This window comes from Mus caroli, unplaced genomic scaffold (genome assembly GCF_978045245.1).
Source record: "Mus caroli unplaced genomic scaffold, Mus_caroli_1 scaffold_13, whole genome shotgun sequence".
Taxonomy (NCBI): domain Eukaryota; kingdom Metazoa; phylum Chordata; class Mammalia; order Rodentia; family Muridae; genus Mus; species Mus caroli.
Genome location: NW_028227268.1, coordinates 34,389,874 through 34,407,320, shown reverse-complemented (window position 1 = coordinate 34,407,320; position 17,447 = coordinate 34,389,874). Strand labels below are relative to the sequence as shown.

Here is a 17,447-nt window from a genome sequence, read left to right as displayed (position 1 = left end):
TACCCTAGTGGAATTCCCTGCTCAAATTGGAAGACCACGCAAAGGGCGATGGCAAGAGCGCTGAGGGCTTAGCTGGTCAGGAATAAAAATACCCGAGGGTAGGGGACACTAGAAGCCAGCTCCTAGTTCGTAGGTGGAAGCTGTGATGTGCTTGACCGATTGAAGAGCCAGGTGACCAACCGAAGCTCTGACTGCCGCTGGGGGTATGAGAGGGACGCGACGCCGCCGGGTACCAAGGCAGAGTCACGAGAGGCAGCCCAGCTGTGCCCAGCGGGCCAGCGCCAGACCCTGGCGTCCTCCATCTTCTCTCCTGCGCTCCCCCTGCTCCAGCTGCCTGAGCCACGGACCGCAGCATCACACTCCCCCGCGGGGGGGGACGCCGCGCCCCATCCCCGCCCCCGGCCCCACCCCAGCCCCCGCGCGGGCGCCCTGACCCCACCGCCCGCGGGCACTGGCTGAGCTCCGAGGCGGCGCGCCGGCGGCGGGGACGCCCGGAGGGGGTCGAAGCGGCTGGGGGCGGCGGCGGCCGGGCCGGGGCTCCCCCCCCGCCCGCGCTCGCCGCCGCGGTGGTGCGTCCCGGAGGTTACCGGAAGTGGCCGCGCTCGGCGCTGCCATGTTGAGGAGCCGCCGCTGCCGCTGCCGCCGCCGCCGCCGCCGCTTTGTTGTCGCCTCCTCCGCCTGAGGAGGCTCCCCGAGCGGGGGGAGTGGGGAGGAGGGGGGTCGGCCGCCGCAGCCATGGAGGCCAACTGGACCGCGTTCCTGTTCCAGGTACTGGGGGCCCCGGGGGGGTCGGGGGGCCAGGGGGGCCGGGCCGGGCTCGGGCGGGCGGGCGCTCCTCCCCTCCCGGCTCCGCTCTCCGGCCCGGCCTTAATCCCCCTTTGTTTTTCCGCCCGCCCGCCCGCTCCGGCGGAGCCCGGCCGCCGAGGTGAAAGGAGGCGGCCTCTCGGGGTGCGGGGGAGAAGCAGGCCTCGGGGTGAACCCGGGCCCCCCCAAGCACACACGCACACACACACCCTTCCCTCCCGCCCCGAAGGGGAAGGGAGGAGGCCGGCCGCTGTCACCACCCCGCGGCCCAGAGAAAGGAGGGCGCCCGGCCGCTGTGGAGCGCGGGCCGTTCGGCCACTGCGCGCCCGAGCGGGGCCGCGCGGCGCAGCGAGGGGGTCTCCGGGTCCCGCTCGGAGTACCCATCCATCTTTCGCTCGCGCTTTTCGCGTCACCTCTCTTTTTTGTGTGTGTGTGTGCTTGTGTGTTGACTTTCTGACCCTCCTCCCACATCCCGCGAATAGCGGGTATCTCTGGCTTCGCCGCCACTCCCCCTTCTCGCCGCCCCCTCGGGTGGACCCGACGGGGGGTGTTGCGAGCGTGGTTCCCCTCTGCAAACTTTTCTCCGCTCCTAGCCCAAGTCCTGGGCGAGCCCTGGCAGCTGGTCCCCTCGCCTCTGTCCAGCTTCTGCGGTCCCATTGAGCTTGGGGAATCCCCGAGCCGGCGGGGCCGGGCGGGGGCGGGGAGCGGCGGGGGCCGGGACTCCTGCAGGCCCGACCTTCCCCGGAGCGTGTCTCGCTAGTCTCGCTCCGCGACCCGCTCGAACGTTCGCTCCGGCCCAGTGGGCGACGGGAAGCGGAGAGGGAGCGCAAAGTCCGCTTACAAAGCCCCTAGATGAGCCACTCATAGGAGTATGGCGGGGGGGGGGTGGTCTTCGCTTCTTCTTCTTTTTTTCCTTTTTGCCAGAAACTTCAAAGCTGGTGTTAGCGGATACTTCAGCCATCCCCTTCTTCTACCATTTTAATGCGGGACCCCTATTTGGAACTTTTTTCCCCCCTCTGCTTCCTTTCTGTTTGCAAATGCATTGATGAGCACACGCAGAAACTTCAGAACTGAAGGTTAGGGAGCTAGTTGTTTTTAAAATGTGTCCTTCCCGCCTCCCTCTTTGGAGTTTTCCTAAATACTTCGTGAAATTCCAAACGCGTAGCTTGGGCGCTTGAGACCTTTGGAAATGCAGAATCTTCAAGAGATTATACTCTCAGCATCTGGTCCCATCCCGGTGGAGTTAATATGGGGAATTGGAGAATTCAAAATTACCCATTGTGTAATCTGGCTTGTCCTATTAAGACATATTTCAAATGTGAGCATTTTTATTTTAGGTAATTATTGAAATAAATGGGCTTACTAAAGTTGGAAATTCTTAAGATTTTGGAACTCCTGAACGTCCCACTTTATCATCCTGATCTGGTATTGATTTTATTGTGCTTTGATGAGTTTGTTAAGAAAGTGATGGTCAACTTAAGAATGGATTGGCAAAGAAGTACGGAACTAGCTGGCATGAGGGTTGGTGCAAAGACGGTAAATGCTTTCTTTAGAAGAAGCTTACAAATGATCGTTTGACAGTAAAGGGCTGACGAGTTTTAGACGAAGTTTAAACAATATTACACTGGGTATCTGTAAACTCGATGGAGGTGGAACAAAGCAAGCCCTTTATGTGACGGAGAAACCCATAGTTCATCTTTGGGAAGTTAGTTGAAAGAGCCTACAAAATACTTTTAAAAGCTATTTGAACTATTCTTTTCCCAGATAAAGCTAATGCCAGCCTATTAATTTTTTTTCCACCTGATGAGGTGATGTGAAAGCTCATATTTAATTCTGGACATGCAGTGTGTGCTGTGAAAAATCTTTGAAGAACTGTAATTTAAAGCTGAGGACAGTGAATAAAGAAGGCCCTTCGTATGGAAAGGTGAAATAGACACGCAGTTCTAGTTCTCAGAGACCCCCACCGGGGAAATGCAGAGTTAAACTCTGTGTCTGGGAGCACCATGTTGTATTTATATCTTTAAGCAAGTTTTAATAACCTGCCTGCTTACCAGATAACACGGTGGGAAGTGAAAGTGTAGCTCTTAAAATATGTGATGGGTGATTCGTACAGGACATTAGAGAGATGACTCACCGATGCTAATTTGTTTCAGTACAGAATCTTTTACCCTCTGGCAACGGAGATTTCAAGGTTCCACATCCTACCACCCTGAGTGTTGAAATAACATTTCTGGTTTTGTTGTTGTTTGATTGGTTCCTTGGTTTTGTTTTAGTAAGTTAGTTTGTTTGTTTGTTTGCCAGTCCCAGAGAAAGGAAATCTTGGGCAGGGTGAGAGCTGTGCACTTGCATTAGAACATGAAATTTAAACTTTGATGTGATGATGCTAGTCAAATAAAAGCTTACTGAGAACATATATTTGAGAAATAAATCCCCTCACTGAAAGGCAGGCCATGGTTGTTATTCAGCTCTCCCTCAGAGAACAAGTTGAGGAAAATTGGCTTTCTTAGCCAGTGGGGAAGAGTGGGCTCCTAGCAGCCTTCAGAGACTGATTATTCTAGTGGTTCTGTAGGATTTTACTCAAGACTCGGGGACCTGGGGTAGCCCTCTGAGTGAGCTCCAACAATGCTGTAAACCAGTTTGTACTGCACAAACATCTGAATTGGTGAATGACAGGAATTTCTTCTAGTATTCCATCCTACTAATGGTTGTTTAGAATTGAAAAATAGCTCAAATGTTATAAGTTTGAACTTTGTTCAGAAGATTTGCATTCCGCGGGGTCTGATCTGTTAGCCTTTGAAACTGTATATCCTGAGCTAGCTTCAGCTCTTAACTGTTTGCAGTCTGTATGGAAACTTGGGCATCCTGCCTAGCTCGAGAAAGAGTAAGATCAGAGGCCAAATTCTGCTATCACCTGAGTGGATGGACCCCACATTCTAAGAGCTGCACAAATTAAATGGGAATGAGCTGTAATTCAGTAACCGGTTAGTAGCTACAATTTCTGAGCATCATTCTAAAGCTTGAAAGACATTTAAGTCAAAAGTTGTTAAATTCAGATCACTACCTTTGGACACCTTGCTCCTGACCTTTGAGGAGACTGGTTCCAGGCATAGCCTCTGACCTCTCATTAAGTGAACGTGTTGGGTAGATGTTCCTGACAGTCAGAGGAGGAGCTCTGCTAGCCGCCTTGGGCATTTACTGTTTTGTTTTCTGTGTCTTTAATCAACTTAGCTAATCAAGTGACTAATCAAAGAGTGTGATGGTAAGAAAAGCTGAAGTGTCTAAGCTGGTGAGACAGACTCTTCCCAGTTGTAGCGTATAGCTTAAAATATGTGGAACTTTTAGCTTTGTCCTTTTAGGATTATAAAACTCAAGTACAGGGGCTTGGGTTCACTGTCAAGTATTTTAAAAATAATGTTGGTAAAGAACAACATATTAGCGAGAGCTATTTCAAGAACTTTTTCCATCATTTTCTAAAATTTCCAAACAGTGGTCTGGCTCCAGTCTTGAAGTAGAGAATATCATGGCAGCATGTATCTTAATGCCTCATCCAAACCAGCGGATGTGCTTACAGTGGTCTGGCTCCAGTCTTGAAGTAGAGAATATCATGGCAGCATGTATCTAATGCCTCATCCAAACCAGCGGATGTGCTTACAGTTTGGGTTTTCTTTTACTAAGTGTTGGTTAAGGACACAAACTCTAGTGGAGGATTCGCGATCTGAGAAATAACTGGCAGGTGTTTTGCCACCTTCCCAGATGCCTCCCAGTTAATAAATGGCAGCTTTCATTTCAGCCAAATCTTGTAGTAGCATTAAGTGATGAGCTTTCTAAGGAAACTTAATAGCTGGTATATGTCTTCACAGAGATCCATTCCTTTCATTGCTTAGCAGTCCCTTTCTCAATCACTAGTTTCCTTCTTATAGAGAGGGAGAGACTTGGTGCTTTTTCTGTCCTGAGTAACAGTCAGTCATATACAGAGTTTGTAGGTTGATGCAATCTAAGAGACTATTAAATACTTAAACTGGCATATCATTTTTTTTGACAAGTTATTTAAACTTGGTTTCTGTATTGACAGTCAAAATGCTCAGTGGTTTCATCAACTAATAATACATCCCTCATGAGCCAGGTACTGTATGCTTGAGTCAGCTGTTTGAAAGTATGATTGCTGTCAGCAGTGTAGATGCAAAAACATTTTGATTAGCTGCAATTCCCATTGTTTTGTACCCAGAGCTCTTGAGAGTCTCTGTAGCTCTGTTGCAGAGAACGAGAGAACAGCTCACAGTCCAGCAGTGATGGCGCACGCCTCTAATCCCAGCACTCAGGAGGCAGAGGCAGGCAGATTTCTGACTTCGAGGCCAGCCTGGTCTACAGAGTGAGTTCCAGGACAGCCAGGGCTATACAGAAAAACACTGTCTTGAAAAAAGAGAGAGAGAGAGAGAGAGAAAGAGAGAGAGAGAGAGAGAGAGAGAGCGCGAGCGCACAGCTTACAGGCTCCTGGACTGTCTCTTCTGCTTGTCTGTCTGGAGTATGTTGAATGGTTAAGGTCACTGTGGAGGCTCAAATTCTCAAGTGTAAATGTTTGGTTTTAGGCCCACGAAGCATCCCATCACCAACAGCAGGCAGCGCAGAACAGCTTGCTGCCCCTCCTGAGTTCTGCTGTGGAGCCCCCTGATCAGAAACCGTTGCTTCCAATACCAATTACTCAGAAACCTCAGGCTGCACCAGAAACATTAAAGGATGCCATTGGGATTAAAAAAGAAAAACCCAAAACTTCGTTTGTGTGCACTTACTGCAGTAAAGCATTCAGGGACAGCTATCACCTGAGGCGCCATCAGTCCTGCCACACAGGGATCAAGTTGGTGTCTCGGGCAAAGAAAACCCCCACCACAGTGGTTCCCCTTATCTCCACCATTGCTGGGGATAGCAGCCGAACTTCGTTGGTTTCAACTATTGCAGGCATCTTGTCAACAGTCACTACATCTTCCTCGGGCACCAACCCCAGCAGCAGCGCTAGTACCACAGCAATGCCTGTGCCCCAGTCTGTCAAGAAACCCAGTAAGCCTGTGAAGAAGAACCACGCCTGTGAGATGTGTGGGAAGGCCTTCCGGGATGTGTACCACCTCAATCGGCACAAGCTTTCCCATTCGGACGAAAAGCCCTTTGAGTGTCCTATTTGTAATCAGCGCTTCAAGAGGAAGGACCGGATGACTTACCATGTGAGGTCTCATGAAGGAGGCATCACCAAACCCTATACTTGCAGTGTTTGTGGGAAAGGCTTCTCAAGGTACTGCATCTTGCTTTGCTTTTTCAGTATGGTATTAGTGAGCTTCGGTTTGTGTCTGTGATCCAGGCTTATGTGAGAAGCTGCATGCGCAGGTCTACATTATTAGAGGAGGTTACCAATTAGTATTGTGGGCTTAGGTCTACCTCTGGTGGTATGATTGACAAGTGGAGACACAGCATTTAACCCGTTACGTCAGTTAAGGAGGTTCTTAGGTAGCTCCAGGCTTTCGTTAGGCACATGGTTACTTATAGCTCCAAATATCCCACCAGTGTTTAGTTCCATTGGAGAACCGGATATAAAGATAACTGTGCAAATCAAAGAAACTTTCCTGTCAGTTGGGATGACCTTGGATTTTCTTTTCTTTTCCTTTTTTTTTTTAATATTTAGTTATTATGTATACAGTCTTCTGCTTACATGTATGCCTCCAGGCCAGAAGAAGGCACCAGATCTCATTACAGATGGTTATGAGCCACTATGTGGTTGCTGGGAATTGAGCTCAGGGCCATCTCTCCACCCGACCTTGGATATTCTTAATGCAGCTTTTAAGAATACTCGCCACCCCCACCCCCGCCCCTGCCGCTCTCCCAGTTTTTATGTGTGTATTATTTCATTTAAAAACACAAAGCTCTTAGAGTTGACACAGTGGTAGTTACTCCTCGTATTAGAACTAAAACTTTGAGTGTTTGTGATTGGAAAGAATCAGGACTTAGTATGATCTGAAGAAAAATAGCAGGTGAGGGGTGAAGGTTTGTGTTTATGGTGTGAGAGGTAAGGAGATTTACACCGAGGGCTGGGGGGTTGGTAATTGTTGCCTTCTACAGAATGTTCCCTGTAGTCTGCCAAGGTGCAGTGTCACATAAGTAACGTTCTCCCTGAGGGTTCCCTTACATCTTCTGTTTGAAACTCTCTTACAGGCCTGACCACCTAAGCTGTCATGTAAAACATGTGCATTCAACAGAAAGACCCTTCAAATGCCAAGTAAGAGTTAAAATGATTTATCCTCACCTAGCACCCGGTGCACATTATCCAAAAGGATGGAGCCAGTCAAATCTCGAGCTCCTTGAATAGCCTTCAAGTCACTGATGGGAGTGAATGTGGTTCATTTGAATTCTAGTTTTATCATATGTGTAACAGTATATTATACATATTATGTAGCCCCCTTTCCTTAAGCAATGGCAATTTTTGGTGTTAGTGGGGAAATGTTTTTTGTAAATTAAAAAATGTATATGTGTATATTCCTAAGTATATGATTTGTGTACCATATGTGTGCAGAAGCCTGAGTAGGTTAGAAGAAGGTAGCATATTTCCTGGACTTAGAGTCACAGGTGGTGGTGAAACACTACATGGACGCGAGGAACTGAACTTGGGTCCTTTACAAGAGCAGGCAATGCTCTTAACTGCGGAGCCATGTTGCCAGCCTTTTTGTAATTTTTTTTTAAGATTTGTTTTTTATGTTATGCATATGAATATTTGCCTTATATGTACTTATATATGCACTGTGTGCATGCCTGGTGCCCAAGCAGGGCAAAAGAAGTTGTCAGATCCCTGGAACTGGGGTTACAGATGCTCGTGAGCCACCATGTGAGTGCTGGGAGCTGAATCTGGGTCCTCTGCAAGATCAGCCACTGTTCTTAAACAGCAGCCATCTCTCCAGCCAAAAGAAGGGGATCGCTTTATAGTGCATTTTCTGTTAGCACTGGGACAACTGTATCTTCTGGATTTTTAGATGCTGTTACCAAATTGGAAAATTAAAAAATATATAGTTAGATTAGTGATTTTATCTGAATCAAATTGTGATCGTGAAAGAGCTAAGAATTTTGCTAAATCAAATGACTGTTTTAGACATTCCTGATCTTAGGCTGTTGCTGGACATTCTTTAGTTTGCCTTTCATTTGTTCGTTAATGACTGGTTTTATTAAGTAAATGACTTGAATTCTAAGAAAAATCTAACTGGAGGAAGGATGCAAGTGCCATTGTGTGAATACTAGGCATGTATCAGGCTCTTAATCTATCAGGAATTTTGTGATAGCTCTTAACCCTGTTCCATGAGGCATCAGATAGGCTGTCTTGTTTAGCATTGCACCGCTTAGTGATTTGCACAACTCCATTTAAATCCAGGCTTTTGTTTTGTATTGTTTTGTCCTTGCAATGCTGGGAATTGAACACAGGAGGCAGGTACTCTATCATGGAGCCCCATCCCCAGCCCTAGATCAGGATTTAACTGAGTGTGGACCTCATCTTTTCACTTCTCTATGTTGATGTTTTCTTCCTCCAAATAGAAGCATCTAAAATTCACCAGATGTTTTAGTATTATCTGTGCAATGAAAATTATACTTGTTCAGCCAGCTTGCTGATATGGATAGGGGTAATGTGTAAAATATACGTACTTTAAAATGAGTTGAACAGGAGAGTCTATATTTAAAAAAAGTTTTCCTCCCTCATGCAGACGTGCACTGCTGCCTTTGCCACCAAAGACAGACTACGGACACACATGGTGCGCCACGAAGGCAAGGTATCATGTAACATCTGTGGGAAGCTCTTGAGTGCAGCATATATCACCAGCCACTTAAAGACACATGGGCAGAGCCAAAGTATCAACTGTAACACGTGCAAACAAGGCATCAGCAAAAGTAGGTGATGGTGCAGATCATTTGCATTTCATATTGATGAAAATCTAGTGTTTTTCAATATATCAAAGATAATTGTGACTATGCTCTCAGGACTGTATTAATGTTTCTCTTGTTTCCTCTTATCACCAAAATAGCATTGGAGAGAACATATTGGTGCTGGAACAGTGCTTTAAATATGTGTATGCAAACAAGAGTGTTACACTCTCCATTCATTTGCTTCTGTTCCACACTTGTCTACTGCTAATTATACCACAGAGCAGAATTTCATCCCAGCTGTTTTCAGTGCTGTTGTTTGAGGCTTGATAAGAGCTCTGGTGCTTAGAATTGCAGCAGCCGAGTGTGGTCTTCACACCTGTAGTCCCTGAGCATGGGAGGTGGAAGCAGGAGCATAAGAAGTCCAAGATATAGGCTATAGAGTACATTTGAGGCCAGCCTGAGCTACATGAGACTGTATCTCAAAATAATATAGCATAACTTCATACAATAAGAATAAACAAGCCAAGGATGGTGGCACATACTTATAATCCTAGCACCTGGGAGATGGACTTGGGAGGATCAGGAGTTCAGAGCTAGCACACCAACAGAGGCAGTTTGACAACAGCCTGGACTACATGAGACCTTCTTTCAAAACATGCATGTGTGAGCACACACACACACAGAGGGGGACATATCATAACATTTGAGGGTCTGTATATTTGGCTTACCTTAAATTCAGAATTGAAGACAAAATATTCCAGAGACTTATGGATAAAATTTATTACTTAATTTATCCAACTTTTGTTTGTTTGTTTGTTTGTTTTTCTCGAGACAGGGTTTCTCTGTGTAGCTCTGGCTGTCCTGGAACTCACTCTGTAGACCAGGCTGGCCTCAAACTCAGAAATCTGCCTGCCTCTGCCTCCCAAGTGCTGGGATTAAAGGAGTGTGCCACCATGCTTGGCTAATTTTAATGTATTTTAATCTCATCTTTTATACTCTTTGTGAGTATATTGGGTTCATTATCTAGCATGCTATACTGTATGGAAATTTAATGTATGTCTTTGTAATAAATATGTTTGATAGATTATTAAATATTGAACCCATGCTAACATTATCCAACTTCCTTTTTCAAAGATAATTCCTTTTTAATATAGCTAAGAATTATTTTCTTTCTTATAGTAGTTTTCTCTAGTTCTATAGATTATTGGAAATGACATTTAGTGGGTGTACACACACATTCCATAGGGCAAGTATTGGATCAGAGGGAACTTTGGGGATTTGGTTTTCTCCTTCCACCACATAGATCCCAGGGATTGAAGTCATCAGGCTTGGTGCCAGGTGCCCTTACCTGCTGAGCCATCTTGTTGGCCTTAGTTTCCTGATTTTTTTTTTTTTTTTTTTCAAGACAGGGTTTCTCTGTATAGCCCTGGCTGCCCTGGAACTCACTTTGTAGACGAGGCTGGCCTCAAACTCAGAAATCCACTTGCCTCTGCCTCCCAAGTGCTGGGATTAAAGGCGTGCACCACCTCTGCCTGGCTTAGTTTCCTGATTTTTAGTGAATTTATTTGTCTTAATTGATATAGAGACAAGTGGGGGGAAATGCACTATATTAAGGGCTATTGGTTAAATGACAGTGGTTACCGAGGCACAAGGAGTCTGAAGCATCTGGGTTTAGGTGTGTTTGTTGGGTTTTGGAAGAGAATCTTACTATATAGTCTAGGCTGGCCTAGAGCTCACAATGTAGATCATCAGAGTGGTTGAGAACTCAGAGAACCATCTGCATCTGCCTCTGCCTCTTGAGTCCTGGGATTAAAAGTATACTCCCACACTTGGCTTGGGTTTCTTTGCTGTTGGTTTTGATAGAGTCTTATGCTGAGAATGGAACCCAGGCCTTCCTGCATGTTAGCTAAGCACTGTTAGAGCTGACCTCTATCTCTAGCTCCTAGGTTTGGATTTGAAAGCGTGGCCACGCTATTTCAAGGTAAACACAGTGTTTGTGCTTTGTCTTTGGAATAGCGTGCATGAGTGAGGAGACCAGCAATCAGAAGCAGCAGCAGCAGCAGCAACAGCAGCAGCAGCAGCAGCAACAACATGTGACAAGCTGGCCAGGGAAGCAGGTAGAGACACTGAGACTGTGGGAAGAAGCTGTCAAAGCAAGAAAGAAAGGTAAGAAGGGGCGTTCAGTGCTGCAGGTGTGTTAAATGTAGTAATCCAGTTAACCAAGTGGGGGTGGGGCACAGCAGAGCAAGGCCTAGCTTCACAGTGCTGCTTTCCTGGGCAGGGTTTAGTACAGTCGAGTTATTGTGCTTTCCTGGGCAGGGTTAGTACAGTTGAGTTATTGGCAGCAGAGCTTCCATGTAGGACTTGATTACTGGGACATGTCCTCAGTGTTTCCTGCCTCGTTCTCCCTGTGGATTTACTTTTTGTTGGATATACGATCAAAGCTAGGCACCTTTTTCCCCCGTTTTGTTTTGAGACAGGGTCTCTCTCTATAGGCCTGGCTATCCTGGAACTTTCTATGCAGACTAAGCAGGCCTTAAAATCACACCGCCGAGCTTGCCTCTGCCTCCCAGGTGCTGGGATTAAAGGCGTGTACCACGGTGCCTCTCATGGGCTCCTTTTTAATTTTTAGAATACTCCCACTTTTTGAGGAGAATGAGCTGTCCTTGTGTAAGTTCATTTTCTCATAGCTGATTTTCTGCTTCTTAGGGCTGGTCCTTCAGTGATTACTTGGTGCGTAATTCAGACCTTACTATCCTGCTGTCTTTTATCTTGGCTCTTGATCTCTCCTTTAGACCTTTGAAGGGCTGGCCCTACCTTAAGCTGTTGAGAACTTTGTATACAAATTGAGAATAATGATAATTGTATAGTACTTGAAAGTAGTATTGTGAAGGATATTTTCACTAGAGGAGTCAAAGTGTTTGAAGTTATAGTAAGAGAATGCTTGTGGGCTGGGGCACAGTTCAGTGGTAAACATTTCCCTTCTGTGTACAGTACCAAAAGTTTGATCCTCTAGAGTGAAAAGAAGACTGGAGGGGAGGCAGGGAAGTGGCACCCAAGACAGAAACGCCTTCCTTTGAGCAGAGATGAGAAGAACCCCAGCATGGCACCATCACCCAGGAAGCAGAAAGCGCGTGGGCCTTCTCCCATCCCCACTCATGCACGCTTGTGTTCCTGTTGCATTTCACTCGGTTCTGTTTGCTCTGCACAATAAGACTTGTTCAGCTCATCTTCTGACCTGCATTAAACAGAATGCTATTGTGTTCCTGTTTGTAGCCGGGGTTGCTCTTTGTTAGTAATACCACATTTTGGGAGAGAGGAGACTGCTATATTGAAAAGCTAATGAAAATCTAAACATGAATCAAAAATGTCACTTTTTTGTTTGTTTTTGGTTTTTTGAGACAGGGTCTCACTGTATAGCCCTAGCTGTGCTGGAGCTCCCTATACACACTAGACTGGCCTCAAATCCAGAGATCCACACCTCGCCAGAAGTGTCCTTCAAATATTATACCTAAATAAAATTTAAATTCCCCAACCTGGATAAAAATCAGATAATCATTGAGGAAACTTTAACTTTATAAATTTCCCAGGCTCCATTTCAGTTTCTCTATTGAATATCCCAGCAATCTATTTTTTTTTTTTAATGACGTCTCTCTAACTGGTTTCTATCATTAGTCTTATGTGGCAACTCCTAGTGTGTACTGTGAAGCATAAGATAAGGTCATACCAGTCAACGAAGGGCTGCTCACTGGCATGGAATGGTTTGATCCTGTGTACACCTCCAGCTGTAGATTTGAATAGGTGTCCATTTTATGGCATATTGATAGGTGGTACTGAGTTTTCTTGTGGGGGGGGTGAGATGAACTGTCACCTTCCAGGATTTTTTAAAATTAAGATTTATTATGTATAGGTATGAATGTTTTGCCTGAATGTATGGCTATGTACTGTGTGCATGCCTGGTGCCAACAGAAACCAGAATAGGCTTCAGATCCTCTGATACTGGAGTTACAGATTGTTCTGAGCTACCATGTAGGTGCTGGGAGAACCAAGGTTGCCTGCAGGAGTAGCATGTGCTGAGCCAGGTCTCCAGCCCCAGGAATCTTTTAAAGAACTATTCAGGCATTGCTGGGTAACAAGGACTGGGGTTCCTCAACATGCCACAGGACTTCCTTGCTTTACTTAGTCCAACTTGGTATGCATAGTGGTGTGTGTGCTGTGTATAGTTAGATGATTCTGGGCATGAAATCGATAATTCTATCAGCATTAGAAAGAAAAGGGAGTGGGGTGTGCAGGAAAGAAGACTTTCTCCTTAACATAGGAATAAGAAGCTTTATAAGTTAGGCGAGGTGGTGCACACCTTTACTCCCAGCACTGGGGAGGCAGGGGCAGGTAGAAGATCTCTGTGAGTTTGAGCCCAGCCTGGTCTGCATAGCCGGTTCCAGACTAGCAAGGACTACAGAGTGAGACCCTGTCCGAAAAGAAAGGAACATTACACACTATACTATTTAACTTACACTCACTGAAATAGCAGTGTTCATCGTGGCCTTCCATCTAAGAAGCCCTAAGCATGCTGTGTGCATGAGCAGGCCTCCGCTAGCTACAGTGTGCCTTCTAAGAGATCACTGCACAGCTCTGATAGACAGGCTCTGTCCCACTGGCCTGCTGGCGCTGGACTCTTCCCAGGAAAGGCTCTAGAACTCAGGAGAAATGCATGAAGGAGTGAGGACTTTTAGCCCTACTTAAAATCTCTGCTCCTCAGAATGCCTTGCAGAAGTTAGCTGATCCTCTCAGCATCTCTGTGAGGTAGGTAAGTAAATCTGAACTGAAGTCAAAAGTTCAGGGCTAACCAAGTTGCTCAGGTCTTCCCAGGCACCAGAGAAGAGATCCATGTACTGGGCCCGGCCCCAGGATGTGCTCAGGAGGTCCTCGCTTCGTATTTGATCACTTGGTAGAAACTGGAATTTGATTTATTAAATGTTCTTTTTAATTAAGAGAAATTAGTTCAGAAGCTGAATTTTGCCTATAGTTTTGAGAGTCTAAAGTCCCCCTTTTGTCTTCTCCTTTTAGAAGCTGCCAACCTGTGCCAAACCTCCACGGCTGCTACGACACCTGTGACTCTCACTACTCCATTCAATATAACGTCCTCTGTGTCGTCTGGGACTATGTCAAACCCAGTCACAGTGGCAGCTGCAATGAGCATGAGAAGTCCAGTAAATGTCTCAAGTGCAGTTAATATAACCAGCCCAATGAACATAGGCCATCCTGTAACCATAACTAGCCCCTTAGCCATGACCTCACCTTTAACGCTCACCACCCCAGTCAACCTCCCCACCCCTGTGACCGCCCCAGTGAATATAGCACACCCTGTCACCATCACATCTCCAATGAACCTGCCCACTCCTATGACATTAGCTGCCCCTCTCAATATAGCAATGAGGCCTGTAGAAAGTATGCCTTTCTTGCCCCAAGCTTTGCCTACGTCACCACCTTGGTAAACAGTATTATAAAGTCAAAATTGGGTTAAAGTAAATATTTACCAGCAACTTAACCTTAGTTGATTAAAGCAAAAAGCAGACTATGAAATTGGGAGGTTTTATTATGTTAGTTAATAAGAGTGTAGTAGCTCCAATTTTGCTGGGGTTGTTCAAAGTAGGGAATGTGTAACTTATCACTGGACCACTTTAGCTTAATCAGAAACCCCTTTAGCTGACACCATTGCTTAAACAGGATAGTAGCTGGCAAGACGAAATGCCAGAATTAAAACCAATCATAAAACCCATTTCAAAATAAAAAAGCATTATTTGTTTTTGTTATTATTTTTAATACAACAGAATCATTTTATTGTAAACACTAGCAGGGTTCTTCCCTCTGTACAAGGTGGACGGTTTTAACCTGGAGTTCAAACCCACAGACTGAGAACTAGTGTAGCATTGTCTGTGGCTTTGCTCGTATGAGTGAATAGAGGCATTGTCATAATAAAATGCATTTCAGAGAATATGCATTTTACCTTTGGGAATATGTTAATTTCAGGCAGCATTCCCTATGGGAAAGGTGATACCAGCTCTGATATGCAAAGCATATGATAATTTATCATTCTAACTTCAACATATAATAGGGATTGTGACCTGATATTTGGAGATGTAAATATTGCTCAGCATATTAATCCTGATGGAATATAGCATTGTAGTTGACTTTTTAAAAAAAAAAAACAAAAACTTAAAAAAAAAAAAACCCAACAAATTGTGTTTTGATGAGAAAAGGCTGCAGCTGACTGAGGAGAAGTCAGATGTGGGCACAGCAGGCTCCTAATGGGTCAGGGGATCCTGTTCAGGAGGAGTGAGAACTTCGGAACAGTTTAAATCTATTGCTTTAAATTGGAAGACATTGGAGGCACTGGGATGTGATATGCCCCTCTCTCTCCCAATCAATGTCTGTTGATGTTACAACAGGCACAGATGTGTTAGATGCTCACTAGAGTTTATGTCTTATATTAAATTGTATACAGTTTTTATTCTAACCACTAACTAGGTAGTGTGCCCCTTCAGAACAGGCAGAGTGTATCTTCCCCCTCCTTCTGTTTAATCAAGTATTGTGCAGATTTGTTCAACTTTGTAAATATGGACATCACTTTTTTTTTTTTCCTTTGAAAAAAAACCAACACTTGTATCCGCTTTCTGGAGTTTCCAGGGAGGCAGCTGTCTGCATGCTCCATGGAAGCCCTGCAATGACTGTGCACGTTGAGACATGTGCTTTTTGTTTCTTAGCGGGATGCTTTATCCCTGTACATATGGTAGAAACCAAAAGCTAGGGAGACAGATACTCTAAGCCATCATGCCACACTTCATGTTTTCAAAGCATCGTGTTAGAGAACAGTTCGTTCAAACCAAGAGGTTGTAATTGTTTTTTACATTGCAATATGTTTTGGGTCTTTTTCATTTTTAATCTTGCAGTTAAGAGATATGGGAATGAGTTTTAGCCCTGCAGAATGCATGCAGGACTGTCACACAAGATGACTTCCGTTTGGTTATACCCCACTGTGTCAGTACAAACATCAAAATACCATACGTCCGAGGCAGACTTCCTACATCAGGGACAGGTATCTGTGTGTCATTATACAAAACAGTTCTAGGGGGATGAACTACATAGTAAAAAAAAACTAAAATAAATAGTACCTAGTGTAAAATAATTTTATAAATGATCTTTTGTACTTTAGGACATTAAATTGTACAACTTTTGTATATAAAAAGCTTAGGAACTTTCTGTTTAGCAGGAAGGCAACACATTCCTACACTTTTAATGTATATGTTTGTTATAATGTCCATGTAAACATGCCCTATGTTTGTGCCTTTTAATTAGTTTGTCTCAATAAACAAAATGTAGAGAAAAATATGTAGCTATGACTTTGTTACAACAGTTCTTATCCACAGTGGAAAAATGGTTTGTTTTTAAGTGTAGATCATTATGTGTGAGCTCCAGCAAGGGCTCATGGGGGAAGGCCTAGGAATGGCACTGCGGAGACCCTGGAGGACAGTGGTCACATGTGGAGGAAACCTTCATTTCCTGGCATGTGCTCTGCCCGCCGGGCCTTGTCATCTCTGTTGTGCTGGCAGTCATGGTCCTTATGGTCAGATAACCCAGGCTTCCTCTACAGTGGCCAAGGAGCAGTCCTCAAAGTGGGCAGGTGTGGGCCCTTCCCCCAGGCTACAGCGTGGACATGAGATCCTGAAAGTATTAGTTCTTACAGAAAGAAAAAAAAAAAAGATATATACTAGAAATGGTTGTTTTATCAATTCATTGTAAACAGGAGTGAGACTTCATTGTATGACTTCAGTTAAAATGCTATTTTGTATGCATACTTTATTCACTTAAGAAGCTTGTCTGCAATAATAAAGCCACGTTGTGTCTTCTTTGGGGAGGGAGAGAGTTGAGGCAGGATGGGTGAGGGTAGGGCAGAGGGGGCACAGATAGGCCTTGCGGTGAAATCCTCCTGTGGCCCCGAACTGAAACTGAGTTGTGATGCTGATGACGAACTGATTCGCCCGTGTGTCTCCGAGCGCCCCGACGGCCACCGTTCTACAGAAAGGCAGAGTCTGGTTTCCCTCCTGGTTGTAACCTGGTGGAGAGCTTTCCCTTTATCCGATTGGCAGCTAAACAGTTGTATTAGATAATCTTCAAATCTGACATCCAGCCTGTTATGCTTGCTCTAGGGCTCGCTGCTTGGCCTGCATCTCCCTTCTCCTGTGTATTCATTTCCCTCCTAAGGTGTGCTCCTAAATGAAGGTTTCTATGTACGCGGATGATGATTTACCTGTCAATACCAGCACTGTATTACTAACATGCAAAATACTGCAGATTTATTTTGACAAATTAAAGTTAACCAGTCACAACTGTTATGATGGACTGTTAATGCCGCAAAAGCTTCCTCAGTTCACTGTGATGGGAGAGAATGAGTGAAGTATTAACTTCCCAGGTGTGGGCCTCCAGCCCACATGCACACTGCCTGGTACTGAGCTGGGAAGGGAGGGGTGCTCCGTCCCATGGTGCCAGAAAAGGGCGGGTGGAAGGGAACCAGACTGCAGAAGGGTAATTACCACTGCCACCCAGCTCCACTAAGGACTAACAGTAAACCAGGCAAAGGTAGACATTAATTGTCATGTAAAGCGGGGAGGGGGGCGTGGTTAGGGCAGATGGGACAAGTCCCCACAAGACAGTATCACCAAGTAGCAAATCAATATTCAGACACTTCACTTAATGGA

The 17,447-nt window shown here is 45.3% G+C and overlaps 1 protein-coding gene across 3 annotated transcripts; it reads left to right on the top strand.

Moving 5' to 3' along the window:
* Window positions 1-497: 497 nt before the first annotated feature.
* Vezf1 (vascular endothelial zinc finger 1) lies at window positions 498-17,078 on the top strand. Of its 3 annotated transcripts, none has more exons than XM_021178312.3 (6): window positions 498-768; window positions 5,391-6,085; window positions 7,000-7,063; window positions 8,514-8,715; window positions 10,708-10,857; window positions 13,759-17,078. In XM_021178312.3, the coding sequence occupies exons 1-6, from the start codon at window positions 736-738 to the stop codon at window positions 14,184-14,186; spliced, it is 1,572 nt and encodes a 523-aa protein (XP_021033971.1). In that variant the 5' UTR covers window positions 498-735; the 3' UTR covers window positions 14,187-17,078. The 3 variants fall into 3 exon arrangements, with proteins under 3 accessions (XP_021033971.1, XP_021033972.1, XP_085685813.1); XM_021178313.3 differs by having other exon boundaries at window positions 505-768; window positions 8,532-8,715; window positions 13,759-15,048; XM_085829687.1 differs by lacking the exon at window positions 498-768 and adding an exon at window positions 1,768-2,122 and having other exon boundaries at window positions 8,532-8,715.
* The last annotated feature ends 369 nt before the right edge of the window (window positions 17,079-17,447 follow it).

Bases quoted from the DNA above. Each gene is read 5' to 3' on its own strand.
- Vezf1 (XM_085829687.1), top strand. From the start codon at position 1,994: ATGCAGAATCTTCAAGAGATTATACTCTCAGCATCTGGTCCCATCCCG. The intron at 2,123-5,390 runs GTGAGCATTTTT...GTTTGGTTTTAG, and splicing joins TATTAAGACATATTTCAAAT to GCCCACGAAGCATCCCATCA. The intron at 7,064-8,531 runs GTAAGAGTTAAA...TCCCTCATGCAG, and splicing joins AAAGACCCTTCAAATGCCAA to ACGTGCACTGCTGCCTTTGC.